Source organism: Panicum hallii, chromosome 9, assembly GCF_002211085.1.
Source record: "Panicum hallii strain FIL2 chromosome 9, PHallii_v3.1, whole genome shotgun sequence".
Lineage (NCBI taxonomy): Eukaryota > Viridiplantae > Streptophyta > Magnoliopsida > Poales > Poaceae > Panicum > Panicum hallii.
In genome coordinates, this window is record NC_038050.1 from 68434860 (window position 1) to 68459761 (window position 24902).

The 24902-nt window shown below is 43.7% G+C and overlaps 3 protein-coding genes across 7 annotated transcripts; 2 read left to right on the forward strand and 1 right to left on the reverse strand.

Annotated features, from left to right (window-relative positions):
* The first annotated feature begins 960 nt into the window (after positions 1-960).
* Positions 961-9099, forward strand: LOC112875606. Of its 2 annotated transcripts, none has more exons than XM_025939515.1 (9): positions 961-1503; positions 2363-2551; positions 2749-2841; positions 3034-3216; positions 3289-3391; positions 3466-3651; positions 3795-5032; positions 6362-6978; positions 7736-9099. In XM_025939515.1, the coding sequence occupies exons 1-9, from the start codon at positions 1303-1305 to the stop codon at positions 7737-7739; spliced, it is 2814 nt and encodes a 937-aa protein (XP_025795300.1). In that variant the 5' UTR covers positions 961-1302; the 3' UTR covers positions 7740-9099. The 2 variants fall into 2 exon arrangements, with proteins under 2 accessions (XP_025795300.1, XP_025795301.1); XM_025939516.1 differs by having other exon boundaries at positions 6365-6978.
* Positions 9100-13363: 4264 nt separating this feature from the next.
* On the forward strand, positions 13364-23147 carry LOC112875608. 3 transcript variants are annotated; one of them, XM_025939518.1, is made up of 9 exons: positions 13364-13928; positions 14795-14983; positions 15520-15612; positions 15805-15987; positions 16060-16162; positions 16236-16421; positions 17049-19453; positions 20831-21444; positions 21987-22818. In XM_025939518.1, the coding sequence occupies exons 1-9, from the start codon at positions 13728-13730 to the stop codon at positions 22027-22029; spliced, it is 4017 nt and encodes a 1338-aa protein (XP_025795303.1). In that variant the 5' UTR covers positions 13364-13727; the 3' UTR covers positions 22030-22818. The 3 variants fall into 3 exon arrangements, with proteins under 3 accessions (XP_025795303.1, XP_025795302.1, XP_025795304.1); XM_025939517.1 differs by having other exon boundaries at positions 13366-13928; positions 20828-21444; positions 21987-22802; XM_025939519.1 differs by lacking the exon at positions 21987-22818 and adding an exon at positions 22863-23147 and having other exon boundaries at positions 13728-13928; positions 20828-21444.
* A 27-nt stretch (positions 23148-23174) lies between these two features.
* On the reverse strand, positions 23175-24384 carry LOC112875610. 2 transcript variants are annotated; one of them, XM_025939522.1, is made up of 4 exons: positions 24094-24384; positions 23850-23975; positions 23660-23756; positions 23175-23541 (listed from the first exon to the last, which is right to left on the reverse strand). In XM_025939522.1, exons 1-4 carry the CDS (start codon positions 24251-24253, stop codon positions 23403-23405), a joined length of 522 nt encoding a protein of 173 aa, XP_025795307.1. In that variant the 5' UTR covers positions 24254-24384; the 3' UTR covers positions 23175-23402. The 2 variants fall into 2 exon arrangements, with proteins under 2 accessions (XP_025795307.1, XP_025795308.1); XM_025939523.1 differs by having other exon boundaries at positions 23886-23975; positions 24094-24376.
* Positions 24385-24902: the final 518 nt, after the last annotated feature.

Below are 24902 nucleotides of genomic sequence, written 5' to 3' on the forward strand. Positions count from 1 at the left end.
CGTAGAAGGGGAGCGGCTGCCGGCGAGCAAAGGGAGGGGGAGGGGGGAGGAAAGTGGGTGGAGCGGCTGCTCGCGAATTAGTGCAGGAGGAAAGTGTGCCGCCGGCGAGGGGTTGGAGACTAGAGGAGCGGGCACCGGCGATGTCAGCGGCAGCAGGGGTGATGATCGAGGGGAGCTTAGAGTTTCGGATTGTCGGGACTCTAATGGCTACCGGCTCTAGAGGAGAAGGTCGAGGATGGTGGCGGTTCGGCTGGCGGCGGAGGCGAGACGGCGCGGGAGCACCGCCGGGCGGGCGGGGTTGGACCCCCTGTGGGCGGTGGTCGCCAACGGAGGTGAGGAGAAGGTCAGGAAGGGGGTGGTGGGCGGGCGGCGCGGCAGCGCGATTCAATAGCGGCGGCGGCGGTGGAGGACGGCGGTAGAGGCGGGGGAAGACAGGGCACTCACCTCTACAATTGGACGAATTCTAATCATAGAGAGTGATAAATAGATACCCCCACAAGCCGACAATATTGTCAGCAGTTAGAGGAGATTTTAGCAACCATTATATAAGTTGTAATGATTTGTACATTTCTATCTTAATAATGTATACCACGTGGATCAACATGAACAGAGCGGTAGAGACCTAACCTGGATTTGAAGCGTTTCCAATTCAAATTATTCTTTAGTACATGCAGTATATATAGCAATGACAATCAATTACTAAATATTTCGAATCATAATTGTGTTTTAATATATCAAGTATTTAAGTTGTCATCAGATCTGTATGCCCTACTAAATAATTAAGAGTTATGATTTACATATGAATTCAATCCAATCGCGAAGCAAAACTTCTTAAAATCTGAAGTCCCCATTCAACACGCTCCAGTCTCGACCGCGTAGCACGGCAGCTCTGCTCCTGCTCGAGGCCTCGAGCCCAAAAGCACACTGCCCACGCGGGTACGCCTCGTCGAAGTCTTCCTCGGCACATCCCCACGAGGCCCAAACCAAACACCGACCCGCACCGCACGTCTCCTCCCCCTTCCCAAATCAAACCCCCGACGAGGCGCCGGCCCCTCCCCTCATCGCCGCCGCCGCCGCTCGGTCTCCCCACGACCGCGTCGATCCATCCCTGGCGCTAGCTTTTCCGCACGCCCGCCTCTCGGGGCTCCACCGACCCAGCTCGATTCGTGCCGGGGGCGGCTGCTCCGTCACCGCTGTAGCCCGCTGCTGGTGGGGTGCTCCGCGATCGGCTGCCGCTGGTGTCGGGGTCTAGGGTTTTGGCTCCACCAGGCGGAGGCGGAGGGTGCATTGGTTGGCGCGCGCATGGGGATGGTGCCCAACGGGCTCCTGCCCAATGCGTCCGCCGGGGTGACGCGGCGGCTCGACCCCGAGCGCTGGGCGGTCGCGGAGGGCCGCACGGCGGAGCTGATCGCGCGCATCCAGCCCAACGCGCACTCCGAGGGCCGGAGGCTCGCCGTCTACCACTACGTGCAGCGACTTATCATGAACTGCCTCTCGTGCCAGGTATTGTACCTGCTTACCAAAGTGGTCCGATTGCTCCCCGCAGGATAGGGATTAACGTCTGTCTGAAGTACAAGGCTCTTGTATATGGTGGTGAGGACTGATGTGTGGATGGATAGACTGTCGTACTGACTAAAGTAATGGTTGCTCTGCATAGAGGGCAATAGTCAATAAGCGATACTTCTCTTTCTGTTTCTCAAATGTTTGTCTGGAGCGAGAGCTCGTTGGAAATGGTGGCTTGTTGCTACAGAAGAACAGGAGGGGTGCTGGTCACATGACACCCATGCTTCCACATCTGATATTTGACAACCTGTTTAGAGGCATCATGTTTCAAACAGCGGGGATGCTTGGCAAAAAAAAAGTGCATTAGGTGAAGAGTAGGAATAGAAATTCTGGACATTGTGTAGTCGAACTGTATTTCCATTTTTATATGCATTCCTGTCATCCTGTGACATGGGGCGTTGCACACATCCAGTACCATGTTACTGAAGTTTCGTCGAACCACAGAGCTGGTATCTGCCAATAATGTAAAATGAAAAACTTGCATGTCTTAGCCAGAAGAGTTCTAGTAATTCCTATTTGGTAGTCATAAACTATAACCATATGTGAATGTCCGAAAATCCTGGCTTGTCTGATGGCATGAGCATTTGCTATACGGCCTAGCAGGTGTATTGAGATACCACTTTTACCTTATTTCGTGTTTCTTGGATTGGATGATTGAAATAGACTTTTCCGTAAGTCTTATGCATGTAAGGGGGATTTTGCGCTAGCATTTTGGAAGATCCTTGTCCTTATCTTCAGTGTTCAATTAGCCAGTTGATTAAATGTGCTTGATAGAGAATTGATCTCGTTATCTCTACAGGTTTTTACCTTTGGTTCAGTCCCTCTCAAGACTTACTTACCTGATGGTGATATTGATGTCACTGCTTTTGGTAATAGTGAAGAATTAAAAGACATTTGGGCAAACCTTGTCCGGGATGCATTGGAGCGTGAAGAGAAGAGTGAAAATGCTGAATTTCATGTAAAAGAAGTCCAGTATATTCAGGCAGAGGTATTTTTCCCTATGATTTCGGAGGATTGTGCATTTGAAGACACTTCTTTGTAAATAAAAATGCATCCGATGCCATTTTCTCGCTCCCCTACCTTATCTTATTTTGGGGATAATGTCACCGTTAATGATTTGACACTTGTATTATTTTGTTTTTCATTCATTTGTGTTTTTTCATGTGTTTCATGTATCATGCACAGGTCAAGATTATTAAGTGTATTGTGGAAAACATTGTTGTCGACATCTCATTTAATCAAGTTGGTGGACTATGTACACTTTGTTTTCTTGAAGAGGTGTGTTCTTATTTTCAAAATCTAGCTTAATTTGTATATGCAGACAAGTTGCTCAAAGTTTACCATTTATATGTTAATACAGTGAGAAATTTATATTGAGTTGAATAACTGTGCTTGTTGCATCTAGTACCTCGTTCAAATATGCTTGATTTTTCTGACCGTATCTCTTCTAATGTTTCTGCATTTTAATAGATCGACAACTTGATCAGCCGAAATCATTTATTCAAGCGGAGTATCATATTGATAAAGGCATGGTGTTTCTACGAGAGTCGTATTCTTGGAGCTCACCATGGCCTTATATCTACTTATGCATTGGAGATGCTGGTTCTGTACATATTTCATGTATTCAACAATTCTTTTACTGGACCTCTTGAGGTGACTTACTCTCTTGTCTTTCGGATATCCTGACATGAAGCCAATGCTTATTTTCTGTTTATGCATGTGCAGGTTTTGTACCGTTTCTTAGAATTTTTCAGCAACTTTGATTGGGAGAAATTTTGTTTGAGCTTGTGGGGCCCAGTTCCTATAAGTTCACTTCCAGATATGACTGGTAATCTATACGTGTCACTTTGTTTTGGTAGATCACTGATTTGAGTTTTTGATCATTCATGTTATGTCATGCAGCGGAACCTCCACGGATGGATAGTGGTGAATTGTTGCTGAACAAGTCCTTCCTGGATACCTGTAGTGCTGCGTATGGAGTTGTGCCTCGCACCCAGGAGAATAAGGGTCCACCATTTGTTTCCAAACACTTCAATATTATTGATCCTTTACGCACAAACAATAATCTTGGAAGAAGTGTCAGCAAAGGTACCTTACAAACCTACTTTAAGATCAATTTATTAGTGAATTGAACATAATAATCTTTGTTTTTGTTACGTTCTATGAGTTATTTTATCTGTACAAGGACAACAAAAATGTATCACCTGTTGAGTTGACATTTTGTTCTGCAGGCAATTTGTTTAGAATACGCAGTGCTTTTGCATATGGGGCAAAAAGGCTTGGAAAGTTACTTGAATGTCCAAAAGAAAATTTAGTTATTGAATTGAATCAGTTCTTCACAAATACATGGATAAGATATGGGAGTGGAAGTCGTCCTGATGTGCCTACCCAAAGTCTGGTTGATGTGCAGCCTCTGAAAGTTGTTCCTTCTGTAGTGTCGAACAGTTACAAAAGTGTAACAGCATGCAAGAAAAAAGTTGAAAGTCCTAAGCTTCTTGCTAATCAGGACAATCTTCATGCAGATCAAGAGAATCTTACTGAAGTTGGTCACAGATATCCTGATCGATCTTCTCAGTCAATTCAGAAAAGTGACCTAAATTGTCATACTCTGCCAGCAACAGTTAATCCTTCTATTTCTCATGCTCAGCACCAAAAAGTTTATGCAGCACAAGGAAATGCCAGGGTCTCTGAACAGCTTGAAAGAAAACCCACTGAAGCTGATGATGGCCCCAGAAATATGACATTGGTACCAATCATTAATGAAGCTTCTGAGATAGTAACAGGGCCTGATTCTTTTCCAACACAATCACGAACTAAACAAGTTGCAAATGATGTTGATCCAACTCAAACCGGCATGCCTAATCCTGTGTTTGCACCTTTTGTTATTGGTTCCCCACAGCAGAGGCAAGCTGATAGCTCTGGAAGTCCAACAGGTCCACCAGTTCCTTTCGTTGTGCTCCCATATGCTCCAGGGAATAGCGATGGTTGTGGTCCCCAGTTCGAGAGAAGCGAAGCAATTGATCAGCTTTCTGCCAGTATTGCGGGTCAAAATTTTAGTTTGCTCAATGATGTTGACCAACCAGATTCCTGTGCTACCTCAACAGCATCATGCAGTACTATGACTGAGCCATCCAGGGAACACAAGCCTGACATCTTGAGCGGTGATTTCATTAGCCATTGGCACAATTTACAGTATGGCCGACTCTGCCAGAATACCCGTCCCTTAGGTCCTGTTCTATACCCTTTTCCAGTCCCACAAATGTATTTGCAGGGCCATGCTGCATGGGATGGGCCTGCAAGACGTCCTGCAGCAAATGTTAACTGGACACAGATGGTTGCCCCTGGTCAGCGATTATTTCCTGTGATACCTTTGCAACAATCTACGCAAAGAGGTACCGGCGTTCTCCATAACTATGGAGAAGATGCACCAAGATACCGTGGAGGCACAGGAACCTACTTTCCAAATCCTGTAAGAATACAAAATATCTTTTAGCGTCTTATCTTATGCTTAGACAACTTTTTAGTAATACTATATTATAAAAAACCTTGACGGGAAGGGCAGACCACCCCCCTGCTTTGTTATTAAGAGGATGCAAGTCTCGAACCCGGTTGGCTGTCTGAGAGCGCATCCCTGTCGCCACCACCCTGCAAGAGCGCTTGCTAGTAATACTATATTAGAAAAATGGAAACTTTACAAGCTTGATCATTTATAGTATTATACAGCAGTAAAATTTTGATATGTTGGTAAGCGACACCAACGTAACTGTACTTATCAAAAAAGTTAGTACTGATTTAAACATTTGATGCGTGGGTGGTTTTCCTACTGAGTTACTAGAAATTATCCGATGTAGCCAAATCCTTCTTTTTCACGGAGCGCCTCTTTAGGTGATTCAATTGCTAAATTGAAGATCGTAACTATTCATAGTTGGATTCTGCTAGACCACTTTGGTAAATTTCGAAGTTTTAACTTGCTAATAAGATTTTTAACTCTACCTGTTAGATTCATGGGAAGATTCCCTTTACGTCATAATGAATATCATAGAGCTTGGGCTCCAGAGTCTGGACACAAGCAGCAAACTGTTTTCTGTCCTTATTGGTGAAAATAGGTCTGTGCTACCTTGTTTTAATTATTAAGTCGGTGTAGTTCATTCTGAAGCTTGTATGCTAGAAACAGTTTTGTCGGATCCAGCTGTGTAATTATCCAGAAGCTAGTGCTAGAAACAATTTTGGCACTTTGAGCACTATGTGGGGGATGCACTCCAAATAAGCTTGCCTAGAGTCATAGTCTTGAAACGGACTGAAATCATAGCATCATAACTTGGCATTCAGGGCGGAGCTTCTTTAAGGCCAACCTAGGCCATCCCCTTCATTGTAACAACTTCCTAAAACAAGCAGTAATATTTTAGCCAGCTCATTAATAAGCTTCAAAAATGTGATGATAAGATTGTCAAGACCCTAGCCACATTGATAATGATTGGTAGCCCTATAAGGATGTGCATGGAGGTCCTAAACTTAATGCAATGTTTAGAGTGTTTAATCATGAATAATGAATCATCAGCTAAGTGTATTATGTCTAATTGTGGGACATGAAAAAAATTAATGAGTTATTTTCATAATTGAATTAAGATATATTCGGAATATGGGTGCTGTAGGTTTTCTTTATGATAGTTCTACCTTCTGTTCCTCTAGGCACAGTGATTTCTTTGTTTTTCAAGAGAGATTTATTAAGTAATGATTTATGAAATTGATAGTGTGGACTGAGAAATACTAAGCCGTCAATTCTGTGGCTTCTGTTCAGAAGGTTCCATTTAGGGATCGGCACTCAAATTCAAGAAACTACAGAGGAGGTTATAATGGTGACAGGAGTGATTATAGTGACAAGGAAGGAGGCTGGATAAACTCAAAACAACGAAACCCAAACCGCAGCTATGGACGTAGCCAGTCGGAGAGGTCTGGCATGCGGTCTGATAGACAGGCCAATGATGAAAGTCAGCCTGATAGGCCACGTCGAACTTATAGAAATGACTCATACAGGCATGAGGCAAGCTCTCAATATCTTGTCCAGGGCCAATCTTTTGGATCCACAAGCTCTACGCACAAACAAGGGAACATAGCACATGAAGTTTATACACCACAATCTACAGCTTCAAATGGTGCCGGTGCTTTATCTGGCCCTCCAGGACCACCATTTTTTATGGTGTACTCATATGAACCAGGCACAAATCATGGTGCATCCTCATCTGAGCCAATTGAATTTGGTTCTCTTGGGCCACTTCCTGCAGCAGATGGTGATGACATACCACGGTCGACACATCAAGTGATGCCTAATGGGTTTCATGGGCAAAGGCGTGGTCCATATAGGGGTGGTTCCTCTCATTCCTCTCCTGATCAACCGTCCTCACCTCAGCCGCGCAGGTAGTACTTGTTACTATATTCTTTGTTCATCACTGTTTCTATTTTCAATGTTTTAAGTATGAGCAGTCTGAAAAATCCAAATCATAAATGTATAAGGATCTTTATCTTATCTGAAAAAAACATGTTGTGTTTTGGTATATATAAGCAGAGTAAATGCACAATAGCAGTTGCCACTAGTAAGTTATGAACTATAGCTAAAATTGGCAGACAATGAAGGGTCGCTTGACATGCTCATGTGTTGAAGAATGTGGATCAAAGAGATAGTCGGCTTCATATTTCATGTGATTGAGGAACCAAATAAAATAGTGTATGCAAGCTACAGAAATAAAGTTCGGGATTGTTTAATTTATTTTTTGTTTCAGTGGATCTTTCAGAGTTTATACTGAAAATAGATAATTCTGCCATGATTACTCAGTCCCATTATTGTTATGGTGATAACAACCAGTAACATCAATTGCATATATTATCAATGTGTGCTCATTTTCTGTTGCCTGTGGCCTTCATGAAGTCCAAAGTATTTAATACTGTAAGTTTGTTGAACTGACGCCCATAGCATTCAGTAGTAATTTTTCTTGGTATCCAGTTTCAAAGGAAGAAATTAGCGCATAACCACGTTAAACTAGTACACACATCCAGGGATATGTTTGCAATGCGTAATTATGCCATCAGCTGTGCAATTTGATCTACGTATTTACTTTGAAGTATTTAGCAGCATTTTCTGTGACCAAGCTGAATTTTGTTTCTGTTCACTTTGAAGGTAGTTGAATGATGGCATGGTGACTTGGTTCTGGCATTGAAGCCCTACGATAGCGACATTTTGCTCCACTACTCATGATCATGTCCTGCATGGGTTAGGATGGTTGGGCCATCAGCAGCCAACAACCAAAACAAGAATGTGCTCTAGCTGGTTTTCATGGTTCTTTCTGATTTCTCACAAGCACTAAATAGTGAATACCATCAAAAGAGTTTACCGGTCCCAGTAATGAAGCTTCCTGGAATGGAACCGACAATCTTCAGAACAAAGCATGGAACTATGACGCCCGGAATATAGCTTCATGCAGAAATCAGAATTGAACTAAGATTATGACAGTCTTCTCAAGGATATGGTATTAGGTTGAATGGAGCAGAAACATTTCTGCGTCAAATCAAATACGATCTTGAAGAAGCACTGGGTTTTAACTACCATGATTGGGGCATTATCTGGTCATTTGTAACTGAAAGCTAATAATGAGTTCTTGTTTCTAGGTAGGATCAAGATCATGTAACACATACAACAAACTTTTCGCTTAGGTGTATTAGGAGTTAGGTGAATCCTAGGTGACAAATTCTCGTGGTGTTTCAGCTGGAGGGACAGTACTCTTACGCACAAGTAAAAGATGATCGTCCTTTTCTTCTCTGTTCCATATGTGCGTTCAGTATGTTACAATTTCCACCAATATTGCTGCCTGGGCGCATTTCAATGCATCAATTGCTTTTAGGGTTTCTTGTGAAATGTTGACGGATCCAATTTGGCTGGATTTCAGAACAGAAACCACCATTCTGTCCTGTAACTGTAAAACCTTGTTATATTATACATCAGTGGTGGACGCCATGGAGGAGGGTACGAAGAGGATGACTACAAGAAGCCTAGTGGGCATTCAGGGGGAAGATATGGAGATGCACACCCATAGTGGGCATTTAGGAAGGTACAAGAAGACTAGTAGCCATAGTGGAGGGAATTATGGCAAGGAGGAAGATGGCAAGAAGAAGAAACATGGTGATGATGAGTCAGGGTGGTGGATTGGGGATTACCTGAAGCTGGCACAGGGTTTCATGAACAAAAAGGATGGGGAAGGGGAGAGTGAGGGTGTCATGGGTGATTACTTGAAGCTTGCAGTTGCAGAAGGGTTCTTGAAGAAATGTTGATTAATCTTTTGCCATGTCATGGTTCAGGAAGGACTTGCCTGTGTTTGGTTAGACCCTAGTCCTATTAATGTTTGCAAGTTGTGAAATTTTCAACAGTTTCCAGCGTAGGATGTAATAAGAGTGTATGTGCCCATGTCCTCTGTGTTGTAATGTGAATGCTTAATGGGCTTCTTACGATACTGAGAAAAAATAAAAGGTTGGATGCTTTGGTGTGCATGTTATATATTAGTTTTGACTTAAATAATATATTGTTGCAACTCATAATGAATGAAACTCTTGAATACATATTGATCCATTAGATGTTGTTGTTAAAAGCGTTTTGTTTTGACCAGTTTCTATTATGTCAAATTGGTGTGTAGATATGTTAGTGCTTGATCTTATCATACTAAATAGTAAAGCATTCCTGTGCATCTGTTCCCGAGTCGGATTTCATTTTGGCTAAACCTGAGAGAGTAAAACAAAAAGGCCAATCAGCCATATATGTTTTAACTTTCAACTTGATTGGTGCATCAGTGCTGGTTCTAGGCTTATCGCCTTATGAAATAGCTTCTGCAGTGGGTAGATTGAACTCCAATTCTTATGTGCATTTAACTTCTATATACTTTGCTGCTTCGACTCTTATGTTCTTGAAGTAGTTGCTGTTTCTTCCCTCACTTGTGAGTACTACCTGCTAGGCTGCTAATTTATGTCAAACGATTGATGGTTTTGGCTATTTGTGTACTTTTAAACGGTAGAGCATTTGGCATTAGTAATTTAGCACCTAGTACAAGTCAATCAATTAGACAAAAGGCAAAGTGGTCCGTTTGGAACCTTGGAGTTGAATTCCATTCTAATAATCATAATTTAGACACTCTATTGAGCTAATATCATTATATACAAAATATATTTGTATAGTAGTGTTGGTCATATGAGAGATACTTATGTGCTATATTTAAGCTATAGAGAAGTGAGTCAAAAAGCGTACTATAAGTTACGGACCTGAATCATAGCTTGGTGGTGTATAGAATCAATTTCCATCTCTCATCCTATGAATTTAGGATAGGGTTATATCTAAACTTTGGAAAGTGGTGGGATGTCAAATTCTAAGCCAAATAGCTTAATTTATTAAGTAGATTTCAATTCACACCCGCCTTACCGCGACCGCCGCCAGGAGTTATTAAGTAGATTTCAATTCACACCCGCCTTACCGCGACCGCCGCCGGGAGTGGCAGTGGCGACAAGCAGTCTGGGAGGCGAGGTTGGTGATGGTGGTGGCCATGGTTGGCAGTGAGATGGGCTTATGGCGGCTATGGGCAAGTGGGTGCTGGAGAAATCCTGCTTGGTAGTACGCTGAGCCGACAACAGCGACACCTTGTGCGTCGTATTTCTGCTGCCTCCTCGCTTCGATGGTGGATTCTCCAGATGAAAACCTTGCCCATCTCGGACGGGCGGCGTTGGCGCGGCTTAGCGTCATGTTCTTTATGAAGACGCCGCCTTTGGAGTTCCCTTTCTTTTCTTTGCAGTGCGTTGGAGACTTCACTGGTTGGTTTGACGGCGAGCAGCCATGCATAGCGTCGGCCGTGTCGGTGCTAGACCACAACCTTGGTGAATGGGGCCAGGTGGTACAGTGGGCGGACACCAAGTCATGGACTCGAGGGTTGGGTGTACGCGGTGGCAGATGGTGGCCAAGCAGTGGAAGTTGCCGTAGTGTTGGGAGGGCAGGACCTCTGCTTGGCGCTTGAGCGCGATGATTTGGCCGAACCATGCGCTAGAGGTGACCACGAAGTTGGCAGAGGCCGGCGTGGTAGGAGGAGGCAAGCGGAGATGCCTTGCTGAAGTGACCGTGCGGTGGTGGTCTTTTTCTTGGTTGCTGGAGGCTTCGTGCGATATTTCTGCTTCTTCGACGAGGTGACTGGGTGGCTTAGACTCCAAAAATGTTCTATCAGATCTTGGTGAACGTTGTGCAGCAGATAGATGCCCAGAGGCAGCTATTCGGGTATTAATTTGACAGCTTGCAGTGACCTACGGCGGCCAACCCTCCTCAGTGGGTGTTAGTACAATGTAGGGCAACTTCGTGAGAAGGCGCAAGCGGACTCGATGGTCTAGTAGCTACACAGCTTGCAGCGGATCACGATGGCTAACCCTGTATGACAGTGGCTAGTCCGGTGTGGGACACCGTCGGCGCTGGCGGTGACAATAGTTTATCCTTTGAGATCCTTTTGCCCTGGTGATGGTGGCGCGTTTCTTGTGCTCGAGCGATGGCGACGTGGAGTGGTTTTGGTGGTGCGCTGCCCCAATCCAACCTTCTGGGGTTTGTTTGTGTGGTGCGGTGTCGATGTTCCAATCCAACCCGCCGGTTGTTAGTTGTTTTTCTTTAGTTTCTCTTTGTTTTGCCTGATTATGACGTTTTAGGGATATAATCTTGTATTTTTCTACTATATCAATAGAATCGTACACGTCGTGTGCCGTTCGTAAAAAAATATAGATTTTAATTCTTCCAAAATCCAAAATAAGAGGATCTAGACGCCCGTTACAGAAATTAGATTCAGCTAATGTTATGTCATCGGGTTAACCAGTGTCATAATTATAGAGTTACGACCTTCCCCAATTTCATGGCATGGAGATAAGGCACGGCTGCACTACTCAAATAGAAAGGACCTTCACAAGCACGAAAAGCATCTTCCTTCTTCCACTATGGTGGAATATTTCCATAAAGGGCATCTTTTTTTTGCCACTTGTATGATATCTCGATAGTCCGTCTCTAAATCTCAGATTTGTTTATTTAACATCCCCTAAAACATCAAGTGGTTGAACAACTATGAACATGTCGTGTCCTTTCTTCCCAACGCTTTCTGATCTCCTATTACTCATTTAGAGCAGCACAGAGGTATCCTTCTACAGGGTCAATCTTTCTTGACTGGTTTGACCCAACGGATTTCAGCAATAGAGACAATAATAGTATCTATACTAACCACACCTACTGCCTTCCATAGCTCAAATAGTATTTTTCCCGAAAAGGGTAATTTCAATGATTTCAAGTAATATTATATTAAGCGATACAATAATACTTGAAAAATTCTCGACCTCTGCCTTGAGTCACAATGTCTTACAAAAGATAAGATATATACTCTAATGACATCAATCTATAGACTGACCGCCACCGATGCAACTAAACCCTATGTCATAGATTTCTAGATGATAAACTATGTGGTCGGCTCAGATTGTATTAGAGGTTGCTATGTTTTAGATACCAGTATACCACTATGATTCAACATCTGACCTCCTTCATAGACCATGGTGCTTCCCAGTATGGGCAGGTCCTCAGCAAATAACTGTCAGGATGAGAATTTTAGATTGAGGTAATTTCGAGAAGGTGCAGAAGACGCACCATCCACAAAATTCGTAAGTTAGAATATGGGCCGGTAGGATTGAACTCGATGGATGTAGATCCAATTAAAAGTCTCGAAATTAGATGATTTGAATAGGAGATTGTTACTTAAGGAAAGCGTACAATCTACTGGCAAATCAAGTGAAGATCTTTCTAAAAAGCCAATCCAAGCTGGGATAAGCTAACATCTCTCTAACAAACCAATCCAATCTGCGATAAGCGAAGTAAAGGATCAAAAACGACGCCAGCGCAAACAAAAACGTCACAAGGACGTACAGGACCAGAACAGCGGCACTTGCAGGGACATCCTAAAGTCTATCAGCATGAAGATTATCACAAGTGGAAACTTGGCTGATAATTTCATGAAGCACACCATGTGATTTTGGCGAGATGCACCGATCCATGTTGTTAGTGTGGAAAATATTGCGGATGACGTTTGTATCTCTAGCAGAAGTGCTCTCTGCTCGGACAACAAAGCATTTCTTTGGTGGTGATGGCTAGAACTTCGACCAGAGCATTTGAATGCCATGAGGAATGATCCTCGTTGTGATTGCCGGATTGGAACTTTGCTCTCTCATGGTTCATGCTCTCGACCATTCAGAGAGGAAGGGATAGAAGTTTGACAATAATCTAGTACAGAGTAAAGGCTAAAGATGTAGTTTTCTTACATACTGCTCTCTCTGTCCTAAATTATTATAATTCGTTTTCGCTTTTCTATATATATAATTTTTGCTATGCATGTAGATACAGTGTACATCTAGATGCATAATAAAATATATGTAATTATAAAAAATTAAAATAAATTATAATTTAGGACAGAGTCAGTACGTGCCCACTCCACAAAACATAGAGAACATTCTTCATAAGGTTGAAGAATTCCCAGCATATTGAATAATCAAGACCTTCCTCTCTTCTTCTACCTACACTAGGATTTACGCATGAATTCAATCGAGTAACAATGCAAAACTTCTAAAAATCCAAAATCCTCCACGAGCATCCAGTTCCGACTGCGTAGCACGGCGGCTGCTTCCGCTCGAGGCCTCAAGCAAAGCACACTGCCGGCTGCCTACGCGACCACGCACGCCTCATCGAAGTGTTTGAGACGTTCCTCGGCACATCCCCACGAGGCCCAAACCAAACACCGACCCGCACCGCACGTCTCCTCCCACACCTTTCCAAATCAACCCCCCTTCCTCCACGCCGACCACTCCCCTCGCCGCCGCCGCCGCCGCCGCGCACTCTTCCCACGACCGCATCAATCCATCCGTCGCGCTAGTGTTTCCGCTCGCCCGCCTCCCGGGGCCCCACCGGCCCGGCTCGGTTCGCTCCAGGGGCGGCTGCTCCGTGCTCTGAGCCACCCGTCGCCGCTGTAGCCCGCTGCTGCGGGGGTGCTCCGCGGTCGGCTGCCGCTGGTGTCGTGGTCTAGGGTTTTGGCTCCGCCAGGCGGAGGCGGAGGGTGAATTGGGTTGGCGCGCGCATGGGGATGGTGCCCAACGGGCTCCTGCCCAATGCGTCCGTCCGGGTGACACGGCGACTCGACCCCGAGCGCTGGGCGGTCGCGGAGGGCCGCACGGCGGAGCTGATCGCGCGCATCCAGCCCAACGCGCACTCCGAGGGCCGGAGGCTGGCCGTCTACCACTACGTGCAGCGGCTTATCATGAACTGCCTCTCGTGCCAGGTATGGTACCTGGTTACCAACTGGTCCGACTGCTCCCCGCAGGTAGTATAGGAAATTGCGTCTGTCTGAAGTAGAAGGCTCTTGTATATGGCGGTGAGGACTGATGTATGGATAGATAGATGAGACTGCTACTGTAGAACTGACTAGAGTAATGGTTGCTTTACAGAGAGGGCAATAGTCAATAAGCGATGCTTCGCTTTCTGTTTCTCAAATGTTTGTCTGACCTACTGAAGTTGAGTCTAGAGCGAGAGCTCGCTGGAAATGGTGGCTAGTGGTTACAGAAGAACAGGAGGGATGCTGGTCACCTGACACCCATGCTTCCACATCTGATATTTGACAACCTGCGTAGAAGCATCAAGGTTCAAAGAGTGGGGATGATTGGCAAAAAAAAGTGCATTGGGGAAGAGTAGGAATAAAGATCCTGGACACTTATGTAGCCGAACTGTATTTCCCTTTTTATACGCATTCCTGTGACATGGGGTGTTGCACACATCCAGTACCTTGTTACTGAAATTTCGTGGAACCACAGCTGGTCTCTGCCAATAATACGATATGAAAAACTTGCATGCCTTAGCCAGAAGAGTTCTAGTAATTCTAGTCATAAATCAATAGCCAAATGTCTGAAAATTCTGGCTTGTCTGATGGCATGAGCATTTTGCGATACTGCCTAGCAGGTGCATTGAGATACCACTTTTACCTTATTTCATGTTCCTTGAATGATTGAAATAGACCTTTCCGTAAGTCTTATGCATGCTAAGGGGAATTTTGCACTAGTATTTTTGAAGTTCCTTGCCCTTATCCTCAGTGTTCAATTGTCCATTTTATTAGATGTACTTCACAGAGAATTGATCTCTTTATCTCTACAGGTTTTTACCTTTGGTTCAGTACCTCTCAAGACTTACTTACCTGATGGTGACATTGATGTCACTGCTTTTAGTAATAGTGAAGAATTAAAGGAGATTTGGGCAAACCTTGTCCGGGATGCATTGGAGCGTGAAGAGAAGAGTGAAAATGCTGAATTTCATGTAAAAGAAGTCCAGTATATTCAGGCAGAGGTATTTTTCCCTGTGATAATTCCATTGTATTATTTTTTTCTTTTAATTTTTCTGCTGTATAGGCATCAGAATTACCTCCGAATGGAGCTACTCCTCTGCTAAGTGCCAACTATGTACATATGGTAGAGTTTCATTTAGCATCGTTCCTGCATTTACAAGTTTACAGTTTTGTTGGAAGTTATTACCAGAAGTTGCCAATAGTACTTTGTGCAATATGAATGGAGGCAGAACAGAATCTAACACAATATCTTAAGCTAAAGTTCAGTTTAGTAATATAGCCATTGCTGCTTCTACACCGTTCCTTGCATTTGCACAATATGGTGTGGCAAAATATCTATGCTATGGAATTTCAGAAGATTATGCATTTGAAGACACTTCTAAGTTCTATGTACAATAAAATGCATCCAATGCCATTTTCTCGCTCCCCTCCCTTATCTTCTTTTGCAGATTGTGTCACCTTTAACTATTTGGCACTTGTATTATTTTGCCTTTCACTCATTTTAGTCTTTCTCTTATGTATCATGTATCATGCACAGGTCAAGATTATTAAGTGTCTTGTGGAAAACATTGTTGTCGACATCTCATTTAATCAAGTTGGTGGACTATGTACACTATGTTTTCTTGAAGAGGTGTGTTCTTATTTTCAAATCTACCATAATTTGTATATGCAGACAAGTTGCTCAAAAGTTTACCATTTATATGTTAATACTGTAAGAAATTTATATTGACCTGAATAACTGTGCTAGTTGCATCTAGTACCTGGTTCAAATATACTTGATTTTTCTGTCTTTTCCTTTTCTAATGATTCTTCATTTTAATAGATCGACAACTTGATCAGCCGAAATCATTTATTCAAGCGGAGTATCATATTGATAAAGGCATGGTGTTTCTACGAGAGTCGTATTCTTGGAGCTCACCATGGTCTTATATCTACTTACGCATTGGAGACGCTGGTTCTGTACATATTTCATATATTCAACAATTCTTTTACTGGACCTCTTGAGGTAACTTACTCTCGTGTCTTTCGGATATCCTGACATGAAGCCAATGCTTATTTTCTGTTTGTGCATGTGCAGGTTTTGTACCGTTTCTTAGAATTTTTCAGCAACTTTGATTGGGAGAAATTTTGTTTGAGCTTGTGGGGCCCAGTTCCTTTAAGTTCACTTCCAGATATGACTGGTAATCTATATGTGTCACCTTGTTTTGTTAGATCTGTGATTGAGTTTTTGATCATTCATGTTATATCATGCAGCGGAACCTCCGCGGAAGGATAGTGGTGAATGTTTGCTGAACAAGTCCTTCCTGGATACCTGTAGTTCTGCGTATGGAGTTATGCCTCACACCCAGGATAATCTGGGTCAACCATTTGTTTCCAAACACTTCAATGTTATTGATCCGTTACGTACAAACAACAATCTTGGAAGAAGTGTCAGCAAAGGTAACTATGAACCTACTTCAAGATTATCTTATAGGTGAATTGAACATAGTAAATGTTCTTTGGTTCACCTATTTCCATGAAATTGATGGTATACTGGATTTGATTTAATTATTTTTCGAACGGGATTCAACGATATCTGTAATTCATCCACTGCGCATGTGTTAATTGATTGCTAGGTTGCCTCCTTGTGTAATTTCAGCGTTCTACTGATATATGCATAAGTGGCCAGCAAATCAAACCAGTGAAGATAAGAACCGTCATTCTTTGTGACCTTTAATAGGAGTCCTTGAGCAGTGTTGCGATAGCTGTACCTGTCAATACTTTTATTCATTCTTACATATGTTGAGTTTGTAGTATGCGGTAATTAACAGCAGAAATCTATCTTACTTTGACTGTCTAGCACTTAAATATTAAATTTCCCCTGTTGTGTTTGTATACTCCGAAAAGTACTCCTGTCAATATTTTGTCTTATTGGCCATTTGATACAGAGATAGATTCAGTCTCTTAAGAAGATTCAAGTTTTTGGATTGGATGACTGCCACTGTTTTTGTTTGTTTAATGAGAAGTTTAATCTCTACAAGGACAACAAAAATATCTCACCTGTTGAGTTGACATTTGGTTCTGCAGGCAATTACTTTAGAATACGCAGTGCTTTTGCCTATGGGGCGAAAAGGCTTAGAAAGTTACTTGAATGTCCAAAAGAAGATTTAATTGCTGAATTGGATCAGTTCTTCACAAATACATGGATAAGACATGGGAGTGGAAGTCGCCCTGATGTGCCTATTCCAAGTCTGGTTGATGTGCAGCCTCTGAAAGTTGTTCCTTCTGTATTGTCAAACAGTCACAGAAGTGTAACAGCATTTAAGAAAAAAGTTGAAAATCCTAAACTTCTCGCTAATCAGGATAATCTTCATGCGGATCAAGATTATCTTACTGAAGTTGGTCATGGTTATCCTGATCCTTCTTCTCAGACAATTCAGAAAAGTGACCTACATTGTCGTAATCTGCCAAGAACAGTTAATCCTTCTGTTTCTCATTCTCAGCACCAAAAGGTGAATGTAGCACAAGGAAATGCCAAGGTCTCTGAACAGCTTGAAAGAAATCACTCAGCTGGATTGATGCAAGCTGAAAGGGATAAGAGAGTGCCAAATGGTTTCTTTGTCAATGACAGGAATGGGCAAAACAGGTCTAGATTTGCAAGAACCCGATCTAGCCCTGAACTGACAGATTCTTCTGCTGAAGGATTTCGTGGTAGGGGGGCAAATGTGGTTGGTATGGAAAAACCTTCGAAGGTTGATTACGGCAGCAGAAGGAATATCATGGTTCCAGAAGTGTCTAGCAACCACAGCACTAAGTCTTCACAGGATGAATCAATGTCTTCCTTGAACTCATCTCACCCTAGTGCAAAGGCAGTCTCTGACTCAAATAGTGTTTCCAGCAGCTATCGTGAAGATAATGGTTTTGTTATGAATGAAGAACTTCCTAATGTCTCTGAATCACTGGATATGCGCCATGATGAACAAGTTCTGGTTAATATAATGGAATCCATGAAGTTGCATGGATTCAATGGACAGATTCAATTGCCAATGCAAATACCTTCTCATCTGTCTGTAGCACATTCCCATTTACTGGCTCCAACAGGTTTTTCACAAAAGCATCTGGCTGCGGTTCCACCAGCTAACTTAATTGGGGCACCATGGTTGCCCAATATGCAGTTCCTCCGTGGATTTGTTCCACCACCAACCCAGTACATACACAATCCAACTTTTGCACCAAATGTTGGAGATGGTAGTGAGAGTGGGAAGCCTGTTGCATCAGATGCAAGTCATGATACTGGCAAAAGTTGGCATGAGTATGGTGTTGGATATTCTGGACAATTTGGTTCTGAAGAGAAAGATCCTTGCATCTATGATATTGATGGTAAGGAACGCTCCTCTTTGCCTAATGGTGTGCATGTTGCCCCCTTGGAAAGGCAGACGGAATTTGCTCGGGAGAATAATGGCGTAGATGATGAAACCTATACCAGCATGTTCCAACATCAAGCACGTAGCGAAGCGAATGGAGTTTACTCTAAGAGTAGTGGTTATGTGAATGTACCTTCTTCACATGCCATTTCATCAAGAGGCAAAGCTCTGGATGCAAGTTCGTGGGACGAAGCGACTGTAAATACAACAAGATCATCTGCAGACAATTGGGGAAAAAGACCTGCCTTTGCAGCACCCGCCACAACCACACATGGCAAGACCAGTTGGCAGATGGGAAATGTCACTGAGCATCTCCCATCTGAAATTGATGATGGCACCAGGAATATGACAGTTGTACCAATCATTAATGAAGCTTCTGAGATAGTAGCAGGGTCCGATTCTTTTTCAACGCAATCAAGAACTAGTCAAGTAGCAAATGATGTTGATCCATCACAAATCAGCATGCCTAATCCATTGTTTGCACCTTTTCTTATTGGTTCCCCACAGCCAAGACAAGCTGATAGCTCTGGACTGACTTTTGTTCCAACAGGTCCACTAGTTCCTTTTGTTGTGCTCCCATATGTTCCAGGGAATAGCGATGGGTCTGGTCCCCAGTTTGACAGAAGCGAAGGAATTGATCAGCTTCCTGCCAATATTGCGGGTCGAAATTTTACCTCAACAGAATCCAGTGCTACCTCAACAACATCATGCAGTACAATGACTGAGCCATCTGGAGAACACAAACCTGACATCTTGAACAGTGATTTTGTTAGCCATTGGCACAATTTACAGTATGGGCGACTCTGCCAGAATGCTCATCCCCTAGGTCCTGTTCTATACCCTTTTCCGGTTCCACAAATGTATTTGCAGGGCCATGCTGCATTTGAAGGGCCTGGAAGGCCACCTGCAGCAAATGTTAACTGGACACAAATGGTCCCCCCTGGTCAACGAGTGTTTCCTGTGATGCCTCTGCAACCTGCTACGGAAAGAGGTACTGGTGTTCTCCATAACTATGGAGAGGATGCACCCAGATACCGTGCCGGAACTGGAACCTACTTGCCAAATCCAGTAAGAATCTAAAAATATCTTTCAGTGTCTTATCTTATGCATAGACAATTTGTTAGTGCTATTATCTTGGAAAAATGGAAACTTAGCAAGCTTGATCCTTTATTGTATTACTGCATTACACTTTTGGTATGTGGTTAACAGACTCCAACGGAACTGTACTTATCAAAACTTTGTGATGATTTCAACTCTTGATATGTGGGAGGTTTTCCTACTGAGTTACTATAGGATTTATCCAATCTGGCCAAATTCTTCTGTTCCACCCAGTGCCTCAATTGATGATCGTAACTATTCATAGTTGGATACTGCTAGGCCACTTTCGTAAATTTTGAAGTTTTAACTGGCTAATTAGATTTTTAACTCTTACCTGTCAGATTCATGGGAAGATTTCCTTTACGTCATAATGAATATCATAGAGCTTGGGCTCCAGAATCTAGACACAAGCGGAAAACTGTTTTCTATCTGGTTGCTACCTTTGAGTCGCTTATTGGTGAAAATTGGTCTGTGCTAGCTTGTTTTATTTATTAAGTCAGTGTACATCACTCTGAAGTTTGTATGCTAGAAACAGTTTCGTTGGAACCAGCTGTATAATTTTCCTGAAGCTTGTATACTAGAAACAATTTTGGCGCTTTTGAGCTCTATAAGAAGGATGCACCCCAGATAAACTTGACTAGAATCATAGTCTTGAAAGTATTATGAGGTTCAAAAGAAACTTCCTTTTCTGTCAACCAGGCATTCTTTCTTTGAAGGATTCTTTATTTGTGATGGTGTTTAGTCAACTTGAAGCTCATTTGTTACCCACCAACAGAGTGAAATCATAGCATGGTAACTTGACATTCAGGGCGGAGCTTCTTTATGGGCAACCTAGACCATTCCCCCCCTTCATTGTAGCAACGTCCTAAAACAAGCAGTAACATTTTAGCCTGCTCATTGATAAGCTTCAAAATGTTGATGATTAGATTGTCTAGACCCTATCTTCAGTGGTATACTCCACAGGTGACATTGATAATGCTTGGTGGCACCATAAGGATGTCCAAATGAATGAATGATTTCTACTCCATTTTTAAACAAATGACATTGAGGTCCTAAACTTCATACAATGTTGAGAGTGTTTAATCACCAATAATGAATCATCAGCTAAGTGTATTATGTCTAATTGTGGGACAAGAAGAAAACTAATGAGTTCTTTTCATGACTGAATTAAGACATTTGGAATATGGTTGCTGTAGGTTTTGTTTATGGTAGTTTTACCTTCTGTACCTCTAGGCACAGTGATTTCTTTGTTTCAAAAGAGATAGATTTAGTAAGCACTGATTTATGAAATTGATAGTCTGGACTGCGAGTTACTAAGCCGTCAATTCTTTGGCTTCTGTTCAGAAGGTTCCATATAGGGACAGGCACTCAAATTCAAGAAACTACAGAGGCGGTTATAATGGTGACAGGAGTGACTATACTGACAAGGAAGGAAGCTGGATAAACTCAAAACAACGAAATCCAAACCACAGCTATGGACGTAGCCAGTCGGAGAGGGCTGGCATGCGGTCTGATAGACAGGCCAATGATGAGAGTCAGCCTGATAGGCCACGGCGAACTTATAGAAATGACTCATACAGGCATGAGGCAAGCTCTCAATATCTTGTGCAGGGCCAATCTTTTGGATCCACAAGCTCTATGCGCAGACAAGGGAACACAGTGCATGGGGTTTATACACCACAATCTACAGCTTCAAATGGTCCCAGTGCTTTATCTGGCCCTCCAGGACCACCATTTTTTATGGTGTACTCATATGAACCAGGCACAAATCATGGTGCATCCTCATCTGAACCAATTGAATTTGGTTCTCTTGGGCCACTTCCCGGAGCAGATGGTGATGACATACCACGGTCGGCACGCCAAGTTATGCATAATGGTTTTTATGGGCAAAGGCGTGGTCCATATAGGAGTGGTTCCTCTCATTCCTCTCCTGATCAACCATCCTCACCTCAGCCTCGCAGGTAGTACTTGTTTCTATATTCTTTGTTCATCACTGTTTCTATTTTCAATGTTTTAAGTAAAAATGTGTTGTGCTTTCATATACATACGCTCAGTAAATACACAATAGAAGTTGTCGCTAGTAGGTTTTAACCTATAGCTAAAATTGACAGAAAATGATGGATTGCTGAAGTTCAAACTTGTTACGTGCTCATATGTTGAAGAATATGGTTCTAAGAGATAGTCGGCTTCATATTTCATTTTATTGAGGACAATATAAAATAGTATATGCAAGCCACAGATCATGGTTCTGAATCGTTTAGTTCAATGTTTTCTAGTCATCCGGCTAATCGCGATTAGTCGGGCTTATCGCTCCCTTGCCACCGATAAGGGCTAGCGACTAGAAATCTAGTTGTCCGGTTAGTCGTCGACTAACCGTGATTAGTTGTCCGATTAGGCTTGACAATGATCAGATTTGAAAATCTAATCATGGTCCTCGGCTAGTGGGTGGTGGGCTACTAGGCTGGCAATTAGGCTCATTAGGTTTTAAGTATATATCTTGCAGCTGCAGGTGCTGCCAAGCCACCTCACCCCAAAATGCCCGCTAGAACACGCGTGGACACGCCGCCGTCTGCCTGCCAAAATACACGCCGTCGTCTACCCGCCAAAATACATGCCGCCACCTGCCCGAAAGGCATGTCCGCTGGCGCATCCAGCCAGCCAGAAGCACGCCGCCGCCAAGGAAACGCCCAGGAGCTCCATGCCTCCCCGCTGCCAGGAGATACCCTCTGCCCAGGAGCTCCTGCCAAAATTTGTGGTGTTGATGCTTGCTATATACCATGTGTTGTATAGTATACATATCATATAGTATACATATCATATCGGTCCTGGATGTGTAGGACGACAGCTCGACTAATCGGCCTAATCGATGACTAATCTCGACTAATCACCTTATTGGTGCCATGGCGACTAGGTTCGATTAGACGACTGTAAAACATTGGTTTAGTTTAATTTTCGTTCCTCAGTGGATCTTTAATAGTTTATACTGAGAAGAGATCACTCTGCCATGGTTACTTCGTCACATTATTGTTACGGTGATAATGGCCAGTAAGCTCAACTGCATACATTATCAATGTTTGCTCATTTTCTGTCGCCTGTGGCCTTCATGCGTCCAAACTATTTACAGAGTGTAAGTTTGTTGAACTGATGCCCATAGCAGTCGCTAGTAAATAGTTAATTGGCGCCTGGTATCCAGTTTCAAAGGTAGAAATTAGCACGTAGCCACATTAAACTAATACCACATCCGGGAATATGTTTGACATGGTTAATTATGCCATCAGCTATGCAATTTGCTACCATGAATTTATTTATGTATTTACTTTTAAGTATTTAGCATTATTTGCTGGCACCAAGCTGAAATTTGTTTCTGTTCATTTTCAAGGTAGTTGAATGATGGCAAGGTCACTTGATTTGGCATCGAAGCCCTGCCATAGCATCGAAGCTCTGCCATAGCAAGGTCCATATGTGTGCGTTTTGTTGGAATTTCCACAAATGTCACCACCTGGGCGCATTCCGCCGATGTATCAACTGCTTTTAGGGTATCTAGTGAAACGTTGGCGGGTGATTTCAGAACTGAGGCCACCATTCAGTCCTGTAACAGTAAAACCTTGGCATGTTCTACTTCAGTAAAACACTTCGGTTTCTTCATGGACTAGGACAATTTCAAGAACTTGCGATGGTGTGGCAATGGTGATTTGCTGCTGAAAATGCACTTCCCGCTTGGTGCATGTACATTTTTGTCATAAATTTTGAGATGGCGTGATGGTCGTGTACATTCTCTCGATACTCCTAGTGCCCTCTGAAAGAACATTTCGTCGGCCTTCCTAGAACCCCCATGGTAATTAAAAAGGCCATTCCCCAAACATTGCAGCGGCGAAGTGCTCCCCCTCGTTTATCTGCTAGAGATGAGGCCGTCAGCTCGCTATTCCGCTCCAGTTCTCTTCTTGAGCTCCGAGATGAAGTCCTCCCGCTCCTGTTCCGACATGCCCTCCGTGGAGCAGTCCCCGACGCCCCACTCGGCGCCCCGCAGACAGTACTTGTCCTGGATCAGCCTCTCGTTCCTGCAAAGCCGCCCATGCACAACACATCCATCCCATTAGCATTGGAGATGCATACCGTTACCCCAAGAGAAGCCCAGCAAAGGACGTTCGTTTAGGGAGCGTGAGCAAACAGGTTTACTTCTGCTTGTTCTTCTTGGACTTCTCGAGCAGGTCCTGCAGCACCTTGGAGTTCTTGAACCTGTTATCGAACTCGGCGTACTTCTTCTGGTTCTCGGCTTGAGAACACAACAAGGAAGAGAAGGTTTTCCGTCAGTCAAGAGGGCCACAGCATGAGAAGTTTGCAGCGAGGACATGTCCATGGCGTTTACATGAACTGAACAAGGTAACTGAGCTGAGCAGCTGACCATTCCATTTCTCCAGGAACTCGAGCCGGGGCAGGTCCGGGCCTGGCGTCGACTCCAACCCCGAGAAACCTGACAGGATGCCGGCGCTCGCTGCAGTTCGCAGACAAAATGTCCCCGGCATCAGTGTGGGAGTGAGTAGCTCCAGAGTTGGCAGACACTGGAGCACTGGTCGCTACGCGTGGTTGGTAGTAGTGTGCAAATTCTGTACCTGGACTGGTCCAGAGGACCAGTGAGAGCGCGGCGGCCGCGGGGATGGCCAAGGAAACCCGGCCGGCCTTCTCCGGCGGCGCGGCGGCGCTGCACCGCCCCCTCGGTGGTGCTGCGGCGGCAGGTGCGGGCGCGACGACGAGGCCGCGGAGGCCGAGCATGGTTACTAGCTTCGCTCGCTGGTAGGCCTAACAACGCGCGAGAGGATGGATGGGTGGATGGAGCACTGCAAGATTGGGGCGGGGGGAGTTGCCGATGACGGGAAAGATATGAGCCGACCTGTCCTCCTGTGAGCCACTAACGACACCACGATCTGGGGATCACTGCTGAGATCTTTTTTTCAGCAGCAAAGGATTACGTCTGCTAGATCTTCATTTTCTTCTCAGCAACTACTCCTGTCATGTTTTTTATAAGTAATCCTGTCATGTTCGTCTCACTGCATAGAAGAATAAAGTCTCATTTGTCTAGAGTTTAGATCCTCAAAATTCCGTGCAGGTGTATGCGAAACCTAAACATATTCCAAATACTACTTCCTACCTTCGCCTAAAAAAATGCAACTCTCGTTTCATGGAAAATTAAATAATTTGATCGAATTTAAAATTATTTAACTTTTCAAAAAATAAGAGTTGTATTTTTTTTTACGGAGGGTGTACCATGCCGTTCGTGAGCTTTTCGACGTGTTACGCGTCATGCCGGGTTGCCGTGTCCCCAGTTCCCCAACTCCCCCAATTCATCGCAGCCGTGTCTGCCGTTTCGGACGCGTCTTCCACGCTTTCCCGAGACGGAAGCTCCGTGTCAAAGCCGCAGTTA

Excerpts from the sequence above, each read along its gene's own strand:
- LOC112875606 (XM_025939515.1), top strand. The coding sequence starts at position 1,303 with ATGGGGATGGTGCCCAACGGGCTCCTGCCCAATGCGTCCGCCGGGGTG. Across the intron at positions 2,552-2,748 it reads TCCAGTATATTCAGGCAGAG|GTCAAGATTATTAAGTGTAT; the intron begins GTATTTTTCCCT and ends TATCATGCACAG. Across the intron at positions 3,392-3,465 it reads TTCACTTCCAGATATGACTG|CGGAACCTCCACGGATGGAT; the intron begins GTAATCTATACG and ends TATGTCATGCAG.
- LOC112875608 (XM_025939517.1), top strand. The coding sequence starts at position 13,728 with ATGGGGATGGTGCCCAACGGGCTCCTGCCCAATGCGTCCGTCCGGGTG. Across the intron at positions 14,984-15,519 it reads TCCAGTATATTCAGGCAGAG|GTCAAGATTATTAAGTGTCT; the intron begins GTATTTTTCCCT and ends TATCATGCACAG. Across the intron at positions 15,613-15,804 it reads CACTATGTTTTCTTGAAGAG|ATCGACAACTTGATCAGCCG; the intron begins GTGTGTTCTTAT and ends TCATTTTAATAG.
- LOC112875610 (XM_025939522.1), bottom strand. The coding sequence starts at position 24,253 with ATGCTCGGCCTCCGCGGCCTCGTCGTCGCGCCCGCACCTGCCGCCGCA. Across the intron at positions 23,976-24,093 it reads GGTCCTCTGGACCAGTCCAG|CGAGCGCCGGCATCCTGTCA; the intron begins GTACAGAATTTG and ends TGCGAACTGCAG. Across the intron at positions 23,542-23,659 it reads TCCAAGAAGAACAAGCAGAA|GAACGAGAGGCTGATCCAGG; the intron begins GTAAACCTGTTT and ends GCGGCTTTGCAG.